The following is a 22,657-nucleotide window of genomic DNA, read 5'->3' as shown; positions in this document are numbered from 1 at the left end:
TGGTGTGGCTCAAAGGGAAGTGTCAGTACCAAAGGGAACTCATGAGAGACACGCCCATCGGGGGGAATCTTGGCTCCAAACCCAAGCGCTGGGAACATTTTATCACTGTCATAGTCCTGGATGATCTCCCCAACAGCCTTCAGTGCCATGGCATATGCATTGAGCTGGTATGGATTCATGTAATGAAGGGAGGTAGACTGAGAAGGATTGCCTGCAGAAAATGAGAGAGAGAGAGAGAAAGAGGAAGAATCCAAAGGAGGAAGAAGGAGAAGGAATAGCAGTGAATTCATTGACTTGGGAGCTAGCTGCATTGATGAAGTTTGCTTAAGGTCAACAAAAACCCTTATCTGGAATGCTGTAATTGGGAACCTCTCCCTGAGGAGCTTCACCTGATGCTATTACATTATCTTTCAGAGCTGGCAATCATGGCATTTTCATCCTCTCAAGCACTTTAGTGGTTGGTATTTTAAGTACTGAAAGGATGTTATATTCTAAATCCAGAAGCTGGAATTTGCACTGCTGCTTGAATTAGTATTGAATCTGTTATTCAGTTGTATTGCTGTACTATGCCTGCCCTTCCAATTTCAACATTATGCAGGGCCAAATGCTCTAAACAATTAAAACACATCAGGCCAATTATACACACCTTACATACTTGAATTGTCATACACCGTCTACAGGAATCTGCCATTATTTTCAGAGTTGCCTTAGGACACTACCAAGTAAAATCTAAACAGAGCAGTCAATCATTTTTATATTGCTAATTTTCTATGGCAAGGGAAAAAAAGATAGTAGACTCACAGGAAGATATTTATAAGGGCTAGAAGTTAGAAGAGGTAAAAACTGTCATTGCTGTACAAGGTAGTCCTTAACCTTACAACAGTTCATTTAGTCAAATTTTCAAAGTTACATCACTGAAAAAAGTGACTGATGACCGTTTTTCACACGACTGTTGTAGCATCCCCTTGGTCACTTGATCAAAATTCAGACAGTTGGTAACTGGCTCATATTTATGACGGTTGTAGTGTCCTGGGGTCATGTGATCCCCTTCTGCAACCTTTGACAAAGTCAGTGGAGAAGCCAGATTCATTTAACAACCGTATTACTAACTTAACAACTGAAATGATTCACTCAACAACTGTGACAAGAAAGGTCATAAAATGGGGCAAAGCCCACTTAACAAATGTCTCACTCAGCAACATAAATTTTGTGCTCCATTGTAGTCGTAAGTCAAGGACTGCCTGTATCTGGACATCTAATGAAATTTCATGAAAGAGACAGCAGGTGGCATAATAAGTCTTATCTTGCTATATCGAAATATTCTTGGATCTGCTTAAGAATTCAGCGATCTTATCTACAAGTACAAGCAGACGTGCGTTGTGTGCATGTACAAAAGAGAGCATTGGCTTCTTTATGCAGCTAAAATAAGGAAAGTTCTTAGCAATGATTTTCCAAGGCACACATGCTCATCTTTTACATTCATATATATGCATCACCAGTCTTGCTCACCTAGTTTTGTCCCTGAACCCAGTTCATAAAAATCAGCACCACAAGAGACCACATTCATGTCTAAAGTGAACTGAGTCTGATTTTTAAAGCAAAAAGTGATGAGAGAAGCTGATTTTGCCTTTTTCTTTATTATCTCACCACGCTTTTCAAGGGTTCCTAGCTGAAGCTTGCTTCCAGCATGAAATATTTTGCTTTCTCATTTGACACTTAATTTGGTGCCTTTACAGGGCAGGCAAAGCAATCTGACCTTATGTTACAAAACTCAGAATTAAAGAAGAACCATCGTCAGAAGCTTCCATGGGTTTAGAAGAGATATGCAAGATTGGATCACTCCCCTGAGAGGAGAGGGATAAGGTCAATATATTCTATAACCTCTTAGATAGCTTTTCTGAGGTCACCTTAGGTTATGATCTAATGAATGGTAGCTTCCTGGGGAAAGCCACCATTTAACATAATAGGCACTTTTATGCAATATGCTTAAGGATTAAGATTTAATGACTTTAATAAAAGTATAATGATCCAATTTTATTTTTAAACACTAGTAAATTGTATAAGCAAATAACACATTAAATGGATAGCACACTAACAACAATGAATAAATCAAAGCTTACCATTGGAAGCTGTGAAATCAATGGCCACTGTGAAATTGATCTGTGTCCTGGAGGAAAAAAAAACACAATATCATCATTTAGGCTGTAATTGTACAATCTATAATTGTAAATTATTTAGTAAATTATTTAGCCTTTGAGAAAAATGAAGTCCAGAGTTGTTGGAAACTATGTCCTCAACTTTCCTTCTAGTATTATCTTTATTCCAACAATTGTGTTTATAATAATTAATTAGAATGGTAAACTGAAAGACAAAAGGGACAAGCATAAGAAATGGACAAAGGGATGCATAACTAAAACAGAATACCAGCAAATAGCCCTGGTCTTCAAGGATGAAGTCAGGAAAACTAAAGCTCAGAATCAACTAAGGCTTGAAACAAATGCCAAAACTAATAATAAAAATTTCTTTCAACAAGTAAAAAGACAAGAAAAAAGTCAAGGAAACAACTGGTCCACCAACGAGAGAAGATTGCAAGGAGATGAGGGAAAAAGCAGAACTGCTTAATTAATTCTTTGTATCTGTTTTTACACAAAAGGAAAAAACAGACCAACCTATCAAAAGCAGAACAGCAGAAGACAGACAAGGAATACAAGTCCAAATAGGCAAGAAAAAATGATAAAGAGAACACCTAGCCCCATGATGGTGAACCTATGGCATGCATGCCACAAGTGGCACGCAGAGCCATTTATGCAGGTACATGAACCCCAGCCAAACTTACCTGCACTGCACATGCACGCACTTCCCAACTGATTTTTGGCCCGTTTAAGGCCGTTTTTGTTCTCCTGGAGGCTCGAGGGAAGCCTCTGCAGCCTTGTGAGGCAGAAAAATGGCCTTCTGGAAATACCAGAAGTGCCCGTTTTCAGCCTCCGGAGGGCCTCTGGAGCTCGGGGGAAGCAGTTTTCACCCTCCTGGAGGCTCGAGGAAAGCCTCTGCAGCCTCGGGAGGCTGAAAAATGGCTGAAAACCAGCTGGGAGGCGTGTGTGCGCACAATGCAGGTAAGTGGGTGGGGTGGGGGAGTTACGCACGCATGCGCAGGGGGGGGGCGGGGTGCATTACATAGTGGGTGCGTGCTTTCGGCACACCACAACAAAAAGGTTCGCCATCACTGACCTAGCCATTCTAGCTGAATGCAAATCATCAGGTTTGCCAGAGGACTGGAAAAGAGCTAATGTGGTTCCAATCTTCAAAAGGGGAAAAATGGATCCAGGAAACTACAGACCAACCACCCTGACATGGATACCTGGGAAAATCCTGGAAAAGGTAATCAAGCAATGGGTCTGTGAACACCTAGAAATGAGCAAAAATATTCAGTGGTGGGCTGCAAATTTTTTAACAACGGTTCTCTGGCTGGGTAGGCATGGCCGATTGGTCATGTGACTGGGTGGGTGATGTCACTCATCACACCCAGCCCCACCCCCCAGCCACTCCTCAAAGGCAGAGATAGGATTCAGCCGGTTGGGGCAAATCCCACCACTGGCTGGCCCCGCCCCCACCCATTTTTTGGCCTATATTTTGGGCATTTTCAGGCTGTTTGGGGGCCTTTTTCAGGCCATTTTTGGGGTTTGTGTCTTAGTCCCAGTTCTCTTCAACATTTCCATAAATGATTTAGATAAGGGGATAAAAGGGGAATTCATCAAATTTGCAGAAAATACCAAGCTGGGAGGAATAGTCAACACTTTAGAACATAGACTCAAGATACAGAAGGATCTTGACAGACTGGAACTTCTCCAAGAAAATGCAAATCAGTGATGAGAAAAGTAAGGCAAGAAAAACTAAATGTACAGGTGTAGAATAGGTGGTATCTAGCTCAACAGCAGTAACTTTAAGTGACCTAGTAGATGACAGCCATTTATGTATGAGTTAGCAACATACCACAACTGCCTTAAAACCAATGCAGTCCTAGGCTTCATCAACAGAGTCAGTGGTGGGATTCAATTTTTCACTGGTTTTGTGGGCATGGCTTGGCGGGCAGGGGAGAGATACTGTAAAATCTCCAGTCAGAGGTGATATTTGCCGGCTCTCCAAACTACTTAAAATTTCCGCTACCGGTTCTCCAAAACCGGTCAGAACCTGCTGAATACCGCCTCTGAACAGAAGGATAGTATCAAGAGCATGTGAAGTGATAGTTTCACTTTATACTGCACAAGTAAGATCACACTTGGAATACTGCACCCAGGTCTGGTCGCTGTGATACAAAAAAGATGTAGAGGCTCTAGAAAGAATGCAGAAAAGAGCAATAAAGATGATTAAGGGTCTAGAGGCTATGCTATGAACAGTTCCAGGGTCTAAATACAGTATGTCTAGGCTAGCAAAGAGAAGGACTATGGGTGACATGAGAGCAGTCTTTCAATATTTGAGGGAATATCACAGAGAAGAGGCGGTCGGCCTCTTCTCCAAAGCATCTGAGGATACGGCAAGAAGTAGCAGAAGATCCCTTATCAAAGAAGATCCAACCTAGAATTAAGGAGAAATTTTCTGACAGTGAGAACAATCAATCGGTGGAATGTCTTGCCACAAGAAGTTGTGGGTGCTCCATCACCTGAGAGTTTCCAGAAGAGATTGGATAACCATTGTCTGGAATGGTATAGGATCTACTGCTTGAGCAGAAGATTGGACTAGACCTCTAAAGTCCCTTCCAACTTGGTTATTATATAATTTATTCTGCTCTCTGATTGTCTCAGAGTTTTGCCCCAAAGAGAAGAAAGAAGGGAGACTTTTTCAATGGTTCTGTGAAATAAGCAACCTCCTGAAGTGGGCTTGACCCTATCCTTCTGGTATTCAGGAAGACATTGAAAGACATCTCTAAAAGACACTCAGCATCTATCTATGTAAGTTGGGAGGCTTTCAGTTACATTTAAAATGATTTTATGATTATATAATAACGATGTAATAATAACTCTTTGTCCCTCCATGGGCTCCTATGAATCAGCGCAATTCTCAGCTCCAGGAGGACAAGGGACAGGGGTTTAAAGCACAGTGTGCAAAAGTGCTATTAAAATGGATGATTGAAAAAAGCTGTCTGCAGACATTTCCCTGGCAGCCTTCTCAGATGAGATTCCCAATCTGTCATCTCCCACCCTCCACCGAAAGCAATTGCTCCCATGACAGGTCTTTCCTTCAAATGTCATACAAGCCTTCAATGAAAGAATGCAGCTGTCAGTGGGAGATAATATTTTAAAATGCCTGGTGGAAAGGCAGAGACCAGGTTAAAGGGAAAGGCTTCTTTGTTTTGCTGCTTGGGAAACACATCCAAATTAGATTTAGCACTGGTCAGGGATGTACTTTTAACTCTAGAAAAGAGCACTAAGATGTTAACTATCTGTGGCTATTCAAAACTGAGATCCCCATAGTTCCACTTCTTCAATGGGTAGTGTTTGAATTTTGCTAAAAGTCTTGTGGAAAGGCCTAAGGACACTCATTTCTGTTTATTTCCATATTACTCTCAGCCTGCAATATGTGACAAATCCAATAACTAATAATAGAAATCTGTAAAATGTAAAATCAAAGTTATAAGAAGAAAAAACTCCTGCATACACAGCAAATTTGTCTCCAGGCCTTAAGCACTAGCCTTTCACACCCAGCTTACTGAGTTCAAAACAAACATCATGATAATGAATTATTGTTGGTAACACAGCCAAATGATTAGGCTGAATTTGGCATTTTTATCCATCTATTGAGTCCTTCAAAACGTGAGATAAGCAGATATTGTTCGATGGTGTTAAATGTATAATTGCAAGATGTGAGCTGTTCCAAATGACACTGGAACTGCTGGCCAGACATGGTCTGCACTCTGGTGGTTCGAACCCGGCTCTGTGAGATGGAGTGAATGCCTGTCGCTCGATCCCTAGCTTCTGCCCACACAGCAGTTCAGAAGCATGCAATATTACATATTACCCTACAAGTAGAAACCACTTTGGTGGGAAAAAGAAACCCTAGCTGTGGTTTGTGTGTATGGAGAATGGAAGCTGGCACTGGACCTGGCCAGATGCGAGACATCACAACATGAGGTGAGGTGAGGTGAGACCGGTGAAGAAGCCCAGAAAAGCCAGCAACCTGAACACAGCTATTTAACTAGTATAAAGTAAACTGGTATAATCTTACAGTACACCAAGGATAGGCACACAAGCGCTGAACAGAATGAGCTAGCAATTTAGGCTGTCAGGACTGCATTATGTCTAGCATGTGTATATTTCCCTGACACTGTATGTCATGCACTAAATAAATGCTTTCTTTTGTCACAGTCGTTCTACTTGTATTTTCAGGACATGTATTTTGTGATATTCCCCCATAATTATTAAATTATTAACGACTGTTCAGGATAATCCTTGAACCAGAATAGTAAGAAATCATCAGACAAGCTTGGCAGAGGAGCTCTGCTGGGAAGTTCACTTGACTTCTACCAAGAAAGAAAACAGATGGTCAAGGAAAGGAAGGAATAATTAATAAGATGTTAAACTAAGTAGCTTTCTCCTGAGATGAGAGGACCTTAAGGAAAAAATTGGTCAATGAGAGGACTGAATGAGAGGAAACATGTTGAATTACTAACATGAAAAAGGTAACAGGATAATGAATTTCAAGAAAAAGAAGAATAAAACATACTTACCAATATATTTCAGAGAATGTATGCTAGTTACCAAAAATTCAAGGTTTTCTTTAATGTTGAATAAATCTAAGAAATCTCTTTACCTTTACCTTACCAACCCACGTTGGTTGTTAAATGCTCTGAATGTGCTTGGGTTGATTTCTAGACTCTAGTACCTCTCAAAACCCACAAACTGAGCTCTGATGGATTCTTCAGTGGTTGGATATTTGCATGTGGAGAATGTGGGATTTTTATGGGCCAAGAATGACTGGTAGATCCATCAGCTAAAATACTCTTGGCTGCAAACAAAGAGCCACTGCCCAACATCTAAACAAAAGCCAGCTCTCAGCAATTTATAGAATATAACAACAACAAAGCAGTAGCAAAGGGTGGAAATACCCTTCAGACTTGGGAAGCTGTAAGGGTTGCAGAAATACACAAAAACTATGCACACACCACTTGAAAAGTAGAAGATTGCAGAACAGCCCCATCAAGACTTTGCTTCCTAGTGATTATGAAATGATGACTGCTGTTACTTAGGGAAGGGAGCATTTTTAACATGAGGTCCCCACCATGCAACATTATCCTTCACATTGCCTAATCCAAATGGCATTACGATAAAATTAAATATGGTTAGCATTTTTCTAAACTAAACTATCTATTTGTACAGGTAGTCCTTGATTTACAATAGTTCATTTAGTGACCTTTCAAAGTTACAGCGACATTGAAAAAAGTGACATGACCGTTTTTCACACGACCGTTGTAGCATCTCCATAGTCACACGATCAAAATTCAGATGCTTGGCAACTGGCTGTGATGTTTGCAGTGTCCTGGGGTCACGATTACTTTTGCAACCTTCTGACAAGCAAAGTCAACAGGGAATTCAGGGAATCCAGATTCACGTAACCATATTACTAACTTAATAAATGCAATTATTCACTTAACAACCGTGGCAAGAAAAGCTGTAAAATGAGGCTTAACCAATGTTTCACTTAGCAGCATACATTCTGGGCACAACTGTGGTTGTAACTCAAGGATTACCTATACTTCTAAGTGTGACTAAATAAGTTCAGCGATCCTTCAGGCAGAGCACATCTCCAAATTTTGCAAAACCAAAATGTGCACCCTGGGGAAGGCCATCTATGAAATGCATTTGTTAGGAAAAGTTGCAGTTTATAAATGGATGGGAAAACTGATGCCTGAGAAAACTGAACAAAAGAGACATTTGATTAACTATATGAAAAAATGATGTGGACTGAATATAAAGAGATTTTTTTTTTTTTTGCGAGAACTGGCTGTGATGACTCAGTATTTGGCATGTAGAAGGGATTCTGCCTGAGACAAAAAGTATATCAGCAAAACAAAATCTCTCCAAGGTGTTTGAGTTTCTTTCTTCGCAATGACTTTGGACTTTTAGAGGTTTTTCTTCATTTTTTTTTTCTGTTGCAGCTTGCAAGAAATAGGACATAATAAAGCTATATTATGTAAGACGAACACAGAAAATGGTAATAACTAAGCCTCTCCTAATTTACCTTATTCCTTTTTTTTTAAACCCATCTTCAGTCTTTTATTAGCTTAGGCTTTAAGATTCTTGCTCAAATGCTTGTTTTATCTAAGGTAAGTTGTTATTCTTAGGTCTAATAAATCAGGCACTGGACCACGAGTTCTGTATTATACCCTCTTACACTGTCCCAAATATAAAGAGATTCTCTTCTGTGTGTGCATATTTTGACATTAATTTTATATCTCGAAGCCCAGTAACTTCAGAGTAAGAACCCCTTTTAGCAGGCATTCTCTATGCATGACAAAAATTAGGCCCAACCCCGTGTATTTTCAGCAGCTTTTTTTATGTTCTTGTGTAACAGTTCCACTTTCTAAAACATAATTTGCTCACCACAGTTGGGCATGGATTTCAGATCTTCTGTACCCAACAGTTTTCTTTCCAGTGTTCATTTGAATAATTTATCAGTAATTCAACGTCTGATGGTGCAAATAAGCACAGTTTCAGATCAGGAGGCAGAGCCATTTGTTCCACTGACATAATCAGGGGAATCTTATCTCTATCTCTTTCCATTTTATTATCATAAAATCCCATGCTCTAAGCTTTTTGAAAAGAGGGTGGACAAAATGTGATAACAAATACGGCATTATAGAGATGTATCTGATACATGAGCTTGTTCAGATGTTTAATTGTGTGAATGGCAGGCATATGTGAAGTTTTAAATCCTAAATAGCTCAATGGGTGCTCTTCTGTGGCATTTCGGAGTTGTTTATTTGGCAAGAAAATAGCAAATAACTAGTCATGTCAGAGAACCGCAGCATCTTTCTTGATCGGTTCTAGTCACTCTGATACAAGCTAAACTTCATATTGAAACAAAAAGGAAAATATTTTCCAGAAATATTCCATCAGTAGTCCTTGACTTATAACCATAATAGAACCTAACCCAATTTTATGATTTTTTTAATGGCAGTCTTTAAGTGAATTACCATGGTCTTTAAGTAAATCTGTGGTCATTAACTGAACAACATGGTTGTTAAGTAAATTCATTGTTCACTAGGGAGCGCTTGCTAAAAACCATTAAAAAATGCTGTTTTTTGGCAAAAATGTTGTAAATTGTGGTCACAGGATTGTGGGATGCTGCAAACGGCCATAAATGCAGGCTGGTTGCTGAACAACCGAAATGTCATCACTTGACCACAGGGGGCACAGCCCCCAGAACTTTGGAATCAATTTGTGAGTACTTTTTTGGGGGGGAGGGGAAATCTGTTGTAACTTAAAAAAGTCACTAAAGCAACCCAAAGTAAGTCAAGGACTGCCTGTATACTATTTGGTCATTCCCAAAGTAGAAGAAGTCCAATTACTACCACTAGCTAAACTCAAACACTTGTGTTTAGTCCTTAACATTATGCCACCAGCCCAGTGCTTCATGGTATTGGTTAAATCTTTATCATCCATCTCTAATCCTACAACATAGTTTTACAATGAAATCAGAGGTGGTATTCAGCAGGTTCTGACCAGTTCTGGAAAACCAGTAGCGGAAATTTTGAGTAGTTCGGAGAACTGGCAAATACCACCTCTGACTGGAGATTTTACAGTATCCTTTGCCCTGGCCAGGCCCACCAAGCCATGCCCACAGAACCGGTAGTAAAGTTTTTTGAATCCCACCACTGAATGAAATGCAAGAATCATCTATTGCATTCCCATGTCATATCAAGTCAGGATACTAAACCATTACTGGAACAAGAATCATGTTGGTTCAACAGCAGGATCCCTTCCATTTGCTTCTTCTCTTTGGAGAAATAAAGGAAGCAAAGAGAGCTTTATATGGGAGCCATCTTTTGATCTTGGGACCACAGTTGCAGTGATGCCAATGATGTGATCAGAGGGACCGGGGATAAAAAAAATCTTGGCTTGTTTTCTTTTCGTTTGTGTGTGTGGATTGGATTGGAAATGGGAGCATTTCACAAAACTACAACTTTATCCTTGCTTTTCCATCTCTATTTCTGTTTTTGCAGCTGAAAATCTTTGGCCATTTTGATGCCATCTTTTGGCAGCATGATTTGGATCTGTCGTCTGAGGATTTTGGAAAATTTTAACAGGACATGATTCGCTTCATGGAAACTTGGGAAACATGCCCACTGCTTCTTTAGACATTTTCATACCTAAAATAATAAACATTATCATTTTGACACACTGTTTTGGCAGGATAAATATTTGGACATTTTAGAGGCTATAAATAAGGTGCCAGACTTACTAAAGCTGTAGCTGGCTGTAGCTTGCCGCTGAGGAACATTTGAACCTAGAATTAAAATTATGATTCTCAAACAAATCAGAATCCATAAACTAATAATGAACCTTGCTTTATAGCTTTTAAAAGTAATCCAGTGTTATCTGGACATTTTAAACCTAATTCTGATGTTGGGGTTAATCATACAAAGCGATGCCTTCTTCGAGATCTTGAAACGGAAAGAGCAAACTAACAGCAGTTAATTGCATAATTTATTCTATTTATTTGTTCTGGCTGAAGTACAATTCCATCCTAATTAGGCTATTAGGCTATAACTTGGTAGGAATACCAACAGTCTTTCCCATGATGTCTGGGGTTAATTTAAGTGTTTTAGCAGGAGAGACGACTTACCCTCCTTTGATGTAATCTAGAAACGTATGTTCTGATTCAGTGGCAAATGACAGCAATGTTACCTTGAAAAGGAAGAAACAGGTTGTATGTCACATAAGGACCAATGAAATAATTGTTACTGGGGCAGGAGCAACTGATGTTAATTATGTGTCATGTCCAAGGCCATCCCATCTTTACTCTACTCCCAGTCCAATAGATTACTGCAACTCTGTTTTTTAAGATTATCAGATTTGGCTTGCAAAAATCCAGAAAAAACATTTATTTTTTTACTGAAGATTTGAACTTAGATTCACAAGAACAGTTACAACAGTAGCCTAATAAAGTCTCACTCTGGTGGAGAATCTCTCACCATATATATATATATTTTTGGGGGGGGGAATCTAAAGGGCAAACCTGAAAAAGGGGCAAGTCTGAAAGACATACACAAGGAAAAAAACAATTGATTATAACTTCGTTTTACAAAGGAAATTTCAAGAACTTTTCTGCTTTTAAAAAATACATTTTCTGATAAAAACATCTAAAGCCAAACGGTATATGTAAATTTGTTTTAAAAAGACAATTCAAATTTCATATTTTTCAACTGTGTATTAAATGGTATTATTTCTACAGTAAAACTTAAATGATCAAAATAAAGGTCAAAAGTGACTTTTTGGAAAATAAATGAATTTAAAAAGACAACTCTTTAAAATAAAGGGTGCCCTTTTGTAATAAGGGCCACATGGTCACTGTAATTAACAGTGGTTACCAGTATTTCAAACAAGAATCTCCCTGGTCCACAGGTTCATACTGGGAACCAAAGCTCAGCCTTTCTGTATGGGATCTACTACTCGGCCCTTCCTTATAAGTCTAACAATTTAATCATTTTCTCCTATGGACAAGGAAACATAATATATCATGCCAGAGGCATCAGCCAGATTTAACAATTACCAGGAAAATAATCTGAATTTATCTGGCAAATGTATCGATCAGCCCAAACGTCTACGTTTTTCTTTGCATGTAGAAATTAACATTAATTCAAAACACTTTCTACATTTTGACTCTGTTGAAATATTTATCAGCTCTCTCTGCCTTTGATTCAAATCGGATTGCACTATTTTCTACTATTTTAATTGTGGAATCCGCCTGTTTTTACTGGCCATTCCTCCGGCTGGTATTTAAATAATACCACTGCTTGGGCAAATACTAATAGTCGTGCATTATTTGCTGTTTACATCAACACATGTAATTTTCCGCCTATTTCCTTTTTGTTGAGGCTCAAATAAAAAAGGAATCCCAACTTCAAAATTTCTCAGATGGCAAGTTGGGGAAATATTTTAATATATCAAGTACACTTATAATAATGTTACTCACTGTTCCTGAATTAGAGTATTTCTTTTTCTTCATTTTCTTTTTGGGATTTACCACCTGAAAGAAAGAAGAAAAATGATGGTAATATAAATATCTCTGTGAGAAATCTGGTCTGGCTGAGCCTGTAATGTACACCAGAAGCAGTAGATGCACTCCTGGTATATACTTATATGAATCCCATCTCTACACAAGACACTTTGTAGAGGGATATTGCAAAACAAAATAAAAGATGTGATGCTGCCCCAAGGAATTTAAACATTCTATTTAAACAAAAAGGAAGTCTAAGGCTGAAGAGGCAAGTGGGGAAAGGAGGCTCAGAGAACAAAATGTGGATATGCTGTAAACAACTTCATTTGCAAATAATCTGGCGTCTGCTTTATATGTGTTAGAGTTTTATTTCAGCAATGCAGAGAGCAAGGACTTAAGCTAAAACTACAAACAAACATTTTTGAGAAGGGCTATGAAGAATTCTGCTTTTTTTGTTCCTTACAACTATCCCACAAGATGCTCATTGTTATTCATCACGTACCAAATAGAATGAAAACTGAAACATAAGTTAAAACTTCTACAGGCAAGGAGATGGTGAAGCTGTGCCCCCTGAGCTCCAAAACAGATCAACACATCTGTTACACTCAACAGATCTTTCTTAAAAAGGCAAATGGTCTACCTTAATCCAGGCTGATCTTAATTAGTATACACTTCTTTTTGATGATACACACAAAAATAAGATTTTCTTTTAATACAGCACCAAAACCAACTTATACTGTTCTTGCCCTGTGAAGAAGATATCTGTTAAAGGATTGGGGTGTGTGCGTGCTGTATTAAAGTGGAGGTATTTTACTGTAATACCAACTTGTTTCTCATTTTAAATAAAAGCTTCTTTGTACAAATAAAATAAATAGTAAAGAATGGTAGCAGGCGTAATTCCGAGCATGCCAAATATGAAACATGAAATAAATCAGTCGTAATATTGTAGGTATATGTGTTATTTCACTGCATTATAATGAACTTGGCAACTATGACTATCCAGTCCTTTATCACAACTATATTTTCTCAATGTTTTTATTTCATGACCAAATTGATAAGATTTTAGTCTTATCAAACATCCATATCTGACAATGCACTCTGCATCAAGACTGCTATCATAAGCTGCAGTATTCTGACACCCTTTCCTCCATCATAGGCTGCCAGAGATCAAGTTACATGTGTGCCACACTGCCTTACAAAAATATTAGTGCAGAATTAAAATTCTTCTTCTTCTTCTATGTTTGTCTACTTTTTTGTCTTAACCAAGGGCATATTTACAGAGCAGGTGTCCTGCTAATTTTTAGCCCACACCTATTAAATTTTAGCAGCTAGTAATGCAGCTAGCTGCACAAGGCTTTCAGTGGTTGGGAATGAGATTAAAGTATCCTGCTTATCCTCTTCTCAAAGCCAGAATAAGTTCTTCAATGCAGTAAAAAGTAAAGAAAAAAAAGAGAGAAGTGTATAATTTATTCATATTAGGAAATTCAGATTTCTTTGCTAAAAGATTTGGGCTATTCTGGAGCAAAAGTTTCATTTTTAGCATGACATACAAACCAGACCGCTACCATCTCAGCAATTATGGCACTATTCTGGAGGCCACGGAGTCCTTCTACTTCAACAGATCATCAAGCTATTGGAATTACTAGATGCTTCGATGAAAGACAAAACTGGGTGTTTCCTTATGTTTCAAATCAGAAATGTCTCCTGGGATATAATCCATGCAAATGCAATTATGGAATAGAACATTATTTTAAAGAAAATAAACTGAAAATGCAAAGTAAGTATACAGTGTAATCTAGTACTGTAAATGACCATAGGAAGTGTACAAATCTGACTTCTTTCAAATAGATTATTGAAGTATGATGGCTCTAAATTTAAAAGAAAATATTTCAGAATGAAGCTCTAATTCCAAAGATCAAATTCGAAATTAACCATTCTGAGATATTTTTTCTACTTACTGTGCAGTACTTCAATAAATGAGAATAGACATAAAGTTGGAAACATAAATGTAAGATAAATCCAGTTCTGAAGGATCTTTAGAAAGAAATTTGAAAATAAAGTTGTCAGCTTATTTTTTTATACCAATTTATGACATAACTGTACTTGAAATGTATATGTGTTAGACAATTCACTGCATATTTGGCCTGTGCAAATCATTTGAAAGGAGTGGTTTTGCAAGCCACTTTGGTGCCAGTAAAATATCCCTCTTCAAAGCATTAAAAGGGATTCAAGCTTTAAAAGGTTTACGTGGCTACTTTGATAGATACATCCAGGTGCAGTGACCCCACTTCACTGAAAATCCCAGTAGGTCACAATCTGCATACAAATGCATGCAGACAGACAAACTGGGAAAAGACCTGAAGCTTTTACATGAAACTTTAAAGTATTGTGACTTTTCCAAAACTTTGGCGAAGAATGCTTTATACATATCTGTCTATTTTTTTAAAGCACTCATTTCCAAAGATTTATACAGGCCTATTGGACATCAAAAAGGGTATAGCAGATTGGTGGGAGAGCCAAGGCTAATCAATGGAAGTACCCTTCATAATGCATAGCCTCTCTTTAGAATTCACTAATCCATATACAACAGTGGCGGGGTAATTTTAAATGGGGATAGAGAAAAGAATGGGAGTATTGTGAATGGGCAGGCTAAAATATAGCATTCTCAGGTGACTAGCATCATGTCAGATAGTTAATCCACATCCACAAGTGAGATATGATTCTTGGCCACATTCAAAATTAGACTGAGTTCCTCTCTCTTCTAAAGACAAAAGGGATTTTTTTTCTGAGCACAGTGTATAGTTGAACAAGGGAGAAGGGACTACAAAGATTGAGAGTTCATTACAAACAAAGCAATCTTTCTAAAAATAAGAATTTAAAATTGGATGTGTCTCATATGGGTTCGATTACAACAACAAAAGGCTACACATGAGGGAAAGTTGGATCACTGCAGAATAAGTAAACATGTAAACTTCTCGAAGCTCTTGCTAATCTCAGCCAGCATAGCCAGTGGTGAGGGATAGAAGGACTTACAGTTAAGCAATACTTGGAGACTCACAAGTTCTCCTATTAATGGCTTAAGAATAATTTTATATACAGGTTCCTTCATTCCTTTGAAAGGGAATAAAACAAATATCAGATTTGTTTTTTATGGCCCATTGCCAAAGAGAATGTCTTTCTTTTCAATATTATGAAAAACAGAAATGTATATTGCTTCTCCTATTTCATGGCATTCTATTCTCTAGAAGAGCAGAGTTTATAAATTATATAAACTATGCAAATTTCTCAACTCTATTTTCTTCTCATCTCCTTCCCATTTTTCCCTTACTGAGGAGAGAAACTAGGTTCTTTGAGAGGAGCAGCTGGGATCTTCCTATGCCTAGTCAGGCCGGTCATATGAGAAATTGCCCTAGAACTGTCACATTAGATACTATTATAGCAGAACTACCGAGCATAAGATATTAACATGCAAAAAATGATTGGTAATAACAAGAACCCCAGGGTCTGAAGTAACTGGCCACATATGTGGGGCAACTGGGCATGCACATTGCTGCAACTCTGTTCTTTAGCTTCAGGTGGGCTTTGTCATCTGTTGGTGAAGACAGATCTTCAACTTAAGAAGAAAGGCATATTACAATTAGAACTAGTGACAGGCCACAAACTTTCTTGATTGAGAGCACCATGCCAAGATGTGATTTTTAAACCATGTTTTATTTAAAAGAATAATGGGTTGAATTTACATTTAATATTAAATTGTTCATCATTGTTTAAAAGGTACTATGGCAGGATTCAACTAAAAATGGTTTACCTCACCATACGTAGAGAGCATGGAAGATGACCCTGGCAGAGATACTGAAACAACTGTTACCTAGGTAAAAGGGGCTGAGGCATTTTTAAGTCTAGAACATCCAGATAGCATTCAGAAGCTGCTCAGACAGATACTATACCTCTTGAATTCACTGAATTGTAAGAAGGAGGATGAAGCACAGCGCACTTATGTTTGTGAGAATCTGTTATAGCAATCACCTTCAATAAAAGCAGTTTTTGTCATCTTACAGAATTGATTTCATGGTCTGGTCTGCTTAGGAGGGGCTGGTATTACGTATTTAGTATTTTTAGTATTTATTTGATTTGTCGATCGCTTACAAGATACAGGTATAAGAAAAAACATGAGTTTTGGATACATGAGATAGATACTTATAAGAAAAATAAAAAGAAACAATAGGACAGGGATGGTAGGCACGATTGATGCGCTTATGCAGGCCTCTTAGGAAGGTCAATAGTAGACAGTCTAAGGTTAAAGTTTTTGGGGTTTGGGAAAGAAACCACAGTCAGGTAGAGTATTCCAAACATTGACCACTCTGTTGCTGAAGTTGTATTTTCTACAGTCAAGTTTGGTGCAGTTAACGTTGAGTTTGTATCTATTGTGTGCTCTTGTATTGTTATGACTGAAGCTGAAGTATTCATTTGCAGGTAGGACATTGCAATGTATGCTTTTATATACTATATTTAGATCGGACCGGAGGCGGCGTAGTTCTAGGTTTTCTAGGTCTGAACTCAGTCAAATCTAGTTCCAGCCTCTTGGCACTTATTCAGTGCTATTTAAACCTCAATATTAACATTACATGAGGTATGTAGATATGCATGAGCATCTGTGCATATCATGATGCTATCACACAAATTATACCAATTATATAACATCATCAGAGCTTTTACCAAATGCTGTACAGATAAGGGAAATATATATTCTTCAACTTGGAAACTGTGAAAAGCTTTTTCCATGGACTCCTATGATGACCTATACATTATATCTGAGGATCCAAATTATTGGGGGCCATATGCTGACTCTGTAAACTGCTTAGAGAGGGCTGTGAAGCACTGTGAAGCGGTATATAAGTCTAAGTGCTATTGCTATCTCGTAAGAAAAATAACTTTTGTACATGAAGAGAGAATTATATATAGTTTTCACAATGGAACAAATGGTTACCTCCCTACTTCTCTCCCACATACCCTCCCCTCGTGTTTTGCATTTTATTTATCAATGATTTGAGGTCAGGAAACCAGCCCTAAGGATGCCAAGTTTGTACAGGACACTAAATTATTCAAGGTGGTGAAAATACAATTTGATAAATGTCAAAGCAACCTCTTCAAAATGGATTAGGAAAACAAAGAGTTTTTTGCCACATTTACAGGTGGCCTAAGCTCTAGTGATTCCACAGGAAAGAGATATTTTGGTTGTGGTGGATAGGTTTAAAAAAAAGTCCGCATCATCTCAGCATGCAGTCGCAGAAATGAAAAAGGCAAACACTGGGTTTGGGAAGATCAGGAAATAGGTTAAAAATAGAACAGCCAATGTTATAATGCTTTTATATAACTCAGTATTGAGAGTGCAACTGAACTGTTGCATAAAATTCAGGTAGTCCCATTCCAAACAATGGGATGTTCAGGCTGAAAAGTCTGAAAATTTTTAGGTCAGAAGAAGAATTGTAAATGGGGAAACATCAGTGAGACTTTACAATATCTGACAAAAAACGTATAAAAGTCATAAAAAGTGGAAAGAATCCATGATAATTTCTTGAGCTCCTGACAAATTGGGACAAAAAATTAGCATCTATCTATCTATATTTCAAGGCATAGAGTTAATGTCTTTCAAATGGCTTTCCCTAAAGGAGAAATAGGGCAGAAAGCCTGGTAATCATATAGTTGGAGTGGACAATAGCCAAGCTACTGATTCATTCTAATTACGATACTGCACATAATCTGGCTGAAATTCCTTCTCTCCACTCTCATACTGACAATCCCTTATTTATGTTTTTATTGAGATCTGAAATTAGCACAGTACTGTGGTTGCCAATGCCCTATCAATGGTTTTGTACTACAACTGGGCATACTAAACCAGATCTACACCATGACCTGCTTAGCTCTAGAGCAGATACACCTCTTGGTCTTTTAGTAGCAGAAGAGCTTTAGTGTAAAGTCATGTTCAAAAGTTATTGTTCATTTTTAGTCTAACAGATTGTAATCTAAAATGACAGGTATATACTTCAGAGAATACTCTCTATTTGAACACCTGATCGTAATTTTTTTTTTGCTCCTACTTGGAGGACTGTGAAAGCTCCTAATGTAATATATAGAAGCAATGGTCTAAAACTGGTCTAAATAGAAGATTTGGGAGAATTTAAAGGGTTTGTTTCTCCCAACTGAAAAATGGAAAAAATATTGCTTCTATAAATACAAGGAATGCGACACGTGCATATACGGTATTTTTAGGAGCCAAGTGCGATTTATAGGATAGAAAATTTCTTTGTTTTAGGCCAACAATTCTGGAGGCACCAAATTTATAAAAACTGGTTAATGTACCAGATGAACATTTCATGCTTAGAGCCTCAATATTTCAGGAATAATAGATGGTTTTTGAAAGATTTATATTTATATTTTTTTTTCCTAGCAGAGGAAAAAAATTACATGGATACATGATGCATTGAAAAGGAAATGATGGCTGTGGTCTTAAAATAGAATGACTGTGAGAGGTAAGACAGTATTTCTACCTGTGTTGGGATTATTCAGCAAGAGATAAGGTTATTTATCAAAATTTAGTTATTTTGATGAGAAAGTTGTCATAAGTACAAAAATGTGGTTCAAGGAGAGTATGTAACTATTGGGAATGGAATGGAAGAGAATAGAATAGAATAATTTTTTATTGGCCAAGAGTGATTGGACAGACAAGGAATTTGTCTCTGGTGCATAAGCTCACAGTGTTCATATAAACAGCAAGTAATAGGTCATAAATCATAAATCATAGTTACAATCATTAATCGGAAGTTACAAATGCAATCGATAAATTGTAAGAAACCAGTAGGAGAAGATAGTAGGAAAGATGAAGAGATGAGAAAAGATTAAAAATGAGACAGTGCTGTGGGAATTTAGTGTTCAGCAGAGTAATGGCATGTGGCTAAAAACATGATTTTAATCAAAGCACACAGAATGCAGGGGTCTTAATAGAAAGGACCATATGGGTCATAAAATTGGGCTGTTTGCTCAAGGCAAGAATTTGTTAAAACATTTCAACCATTTTTTTTTCAGTCATCCATCAATATAAATTAACTTTGGATGCTAATATTAATGGGCATCTGAAGAAGCTACTTACCTCATAGACATTAAACTGGCTTTGTCCTCGTGCCAGTTCTCTATAGCTGGTTGTAAACTCTCCAATGAAATCATGACTGTTAATAGAAAATAAGATTGTGAGAGATGATATACAACAAAGATCCCTATTTCTTTATATCTTGATGGTCCAAGATGAGGAATAATAAAATGCCATAGCCAATCAGTGGTAATTCTGCCTATTCCTCACTTCCTTAATTTGTATATTTTTGGTCCAGCTACCAATATATGGAGTTTCTTTTCTTTGTTTATTAATTATTTTTATTGATTTTTCTTTTTTTACATGTCTCAATCAATAATAAACAGTACTGTGACACATCTTATACAACTACATTACATATCATTATTGTCTATATGTTCTATTTCTATACTTTTTACAACTATATAATACATTTCCTTTTCTTATTTCTTTCCCTAATCCAGTCATACCATTTTCCCCATATTGCATAGGATTCAGAATCTTCTTTTCCTTTTAATTCTATAGTCATCCTGCACATTTCCGCACACTTGAGAATTTTTTTGATTACTAGGCCTTCAGATGGTATGTGTTCTTTCTTCCAGCATTGCGCAAAGGCTATTCTGGCTGCTGTTGTTATATGTAGCATCAAATATTTTATTCTTTTATTATATTTACCTATAATTACCCCTAGGAGAAATAGTTCGGGGGTAAATTCTATCTGATTTCCAATTAAATCCTGTATCCATTTTTGTATTTTCTTCCAATATTTTTTCGCTTCAGCGCATAACCACCATGTGTGACAGAAGGTACCTTGTTTTTGTCTGCATTTCCAGCATTTTGGATCTAGGTTAGGGTAAATCTTAGCCAATCTCGAGGGCACCAAGTGCCAGCAGTAAAACATTTTATATTGATTTTCTTTATAGGCCGCCGATTTTGTTATCTTATGATTTATGTTCCATATTTTTTTCCCACTCCTCTAACTCAATATTATGTCCCAAAGTCTACTTTTCATTCTTCTGTCATTTACTTAGGCAACAGACTATTTATTAAATAAAGTGATTCATAAGGCAAAGCCAGCCTTTCCAAATCTAGGGGCTGTAGTTTAGTTTACTTTATTGTCATTGCACCTTGTACAACGAAATGAAACACCATCTTCAGTGCACATCATTACCATGACCATGACCATGAAAATAAACACAAACACACATCCTTCACCCTTCACACATTGAACTGGAAGCCCCCGACACCACACCAACACTGCACTATACATCAGAATTCAAAACAGCTACTGCCCTGGGATAGAAGCTGTTTTTCAGCCTATTTGTCCTTGTTTTTATTATTCTGTACCATCTGCCAGATGGTAATAGTTTAAAAAAAAGGGTTCCCAGGATGAGATGGATCTTTGAGAATGTTTTGAACTTTCTTAAGGCAGTGGGAGCTATAAAGCTCTTCCAAAGAGGGGAAAGGACAACCAATTATCTTCTGGGCAATGACATTAACCCTCTGGAGTGCTTTCCTATCTGCCACTGTGCAATTGACAAACAATATAGATGTGCAGTATGTTAAAATGCTCTCAATGGTGCAGCGGTAGAAAGTCACCAGCAGTTTTTCATTCAGTTGTTGTTTTCTGAGAAGTCTCAGGTAGTATCATCTCTGCTGGGCCCTTTTGACCAGGGCTGCAATGTGGGCACCCCAGGTCAGGTCCTCTTTTAGGGTAACACCCAGAAACTTAAAACTGGCCACTTGCTCCACTCGGACTCCATTGATAAGCAAGGGCTGGATGTCTGATCTGTTCCTTCTATAATCCACTATAATTTCTTCCTAATGATTTCCTAATAATGTATGTAGAGATGTGTTTGGATTCTCATCATTCTCAAAATCACAGTTGGAATTCTGGTGATTATAGTCTCAGTACATATGGAAGGCTGGGATAGCAAGTCTTTTCTCTTTTGTGCGGAACAAAGGGACTTTTTACCTCAAGCTCCATAAATTCAAGTATGCTACACGCTCTTGTTGCATTTTCTTTTCATTTAATTTTTATCAGTGTAGTTTTTTAATGACTAAATGCAAGGAACTAAATGCTACTTACCTGCCATCTCGATCCCAGTCATATACCTCTACTTTTATGGTTCTGCAAAAGAGGACATTGATGATCAAGTTGCAATTCTTATTACAGTTTCCTTCTGAGAAAACCACTGACATGAAAAAGTGTCAAGCTGTGCATTAGAGATAACATTCTTTCTTTTAAGAAAGCTGAGCAAGTAACCCAGGTGGGATTTAGGGAATATTAAGATTACTCCAGCTACCCTACATAGGACAAAATCTCCCAAGTAGGCCTATAACTGTCCTTCTAGCCTTTTCTGGATAAGCATCTTGGAACTGACGTATTAAATAAGCATATGTTTACATCAAAGTCATGTAGAGAAAATGGAATTGCCAGGAGATAACAACAGCCTATGTTTATTCTGACTGAACACAGAACATGATATGGTTGGGCAAGGAGTTCACTAGCCATTTAATAGATTGTAAAGATTTTTTTAAAAGGTAAGTCTTTTTGGCTTCCTCTGGACCATTCTACTTGGCCAATTAAAGTATCTCCTTTATCCAGAGAGTTGGGATGCCCGGGATGACACACAGTTCTGTTGGAAAAATGGCTGCCCAGAATGCGCTTGAAGGCAGTCATTAAAAGCTTAATTTAGACAAAGCAGATAATTTCTTCCTTTTTTTTCTTTCTGGGTGGTGGAGTTAGTTTTGTTAATGAGGGAATTTATTGCATTCTTCCATAGAATTCTCCCCCACGTGAAATTAAACACATAGTTTGGGAGTTCTCTTGGTAGTTATGGTAATTAATGTTCAGATAACAGCTGTGGCCAAAAGGTTTCCGATGTGGAATGCAACAAAGTAGGTATATTACTCCCATTTCAAAAGAGGAAATGAAGAAACACTGTTAGCAATATGCATCTAGGCAGAAATCAAAATAATTTTCTTTTAAACCCAGGTTCTATCCAGTCTGTGCCCTAGTGTCTTTGGACCACTTTCCTGCCAATACATAAAATTGAAAGTTATTTTTATGTGTTCCAAGATGAATAGGTGTAGAATTAATCAGCACACGTGATTTGGCATCCCAAAATACTCCAAGGAAGCATTTCCTCTCTCTGAAGGTCTGATTTCCTGTCTTTTTTAGCTTTTTCTGGCAAGTGAAGACAACTTCAGACAGAATTTTGAACAGCTCTGGTATTTCACACTGCATCCCAATTCTCAACTTTTAGTTACATGTGATTCTTTGTATCTCTTATCAGCTCTTATTCTGCTTTCCTGTGT

General features: G+C 37.6%; 1 protein-coding gene across 3 annotated transcripts in view; it reads right to left on the bottom strand.

Moving 5' to 3' along the window:
* The window catches only part of CPNE5 (copine 5), a 130,400-nt gene that overhangs the window by 8,836 nt on the left and 98,907 nt on the right, over window positions 1–22,657 (bottom strand). For all 3 annotated transcript variants that reach the window (XM_026677889.2, XM_087959961.1, XM_087959960.1), the window contains exons 11-16: window positions 21,426–21,467; window positions 19,361–19,436; window positions 12,190–12,243; window positions 10,840–10,901; window positions 2,121–2,167; window positions 30–211 (exon numbers count right to left, since the gene is read on the bottom strand). In XM_026677889.2, coding sequence (XP_026533674.1) covers window positions 30–211; window positions 2,121–2,167; window positions 10,840–10,901; window positions 12,190–12,243; window positions 19,361–19,436; window positions 21,426–21,467 — 463 coding nt within the window. The remainder of the gene's footprint in view (window positions 1–29; window positions 212–2,120; window positions 2,168–10,839; window positions 10,902–12,189; window positions 12,244–19,360; window positions 19,437–21,425; window positions 21,468–22,657) is intronic.

This window comes from Notechis scutatus, chromosome 3 (assembly GCF_049901735.1).
Source record: "Notechis scutatus isolate UNSWTSFEM ecotype Mainland chromosome 3, rNotScu1.2, whole genome shotgun sequence".
Lineage (NCBI taxonomy): Eukaryota > Metazoa > Chordata > Lepidosauria > Squamata > Elapidae > Notechis > Notechis scutatus.
Note: the sequence above shows the minus strand (reverse complement) of the source record. Positions and strands in the feature narration are given on the sequence as shown.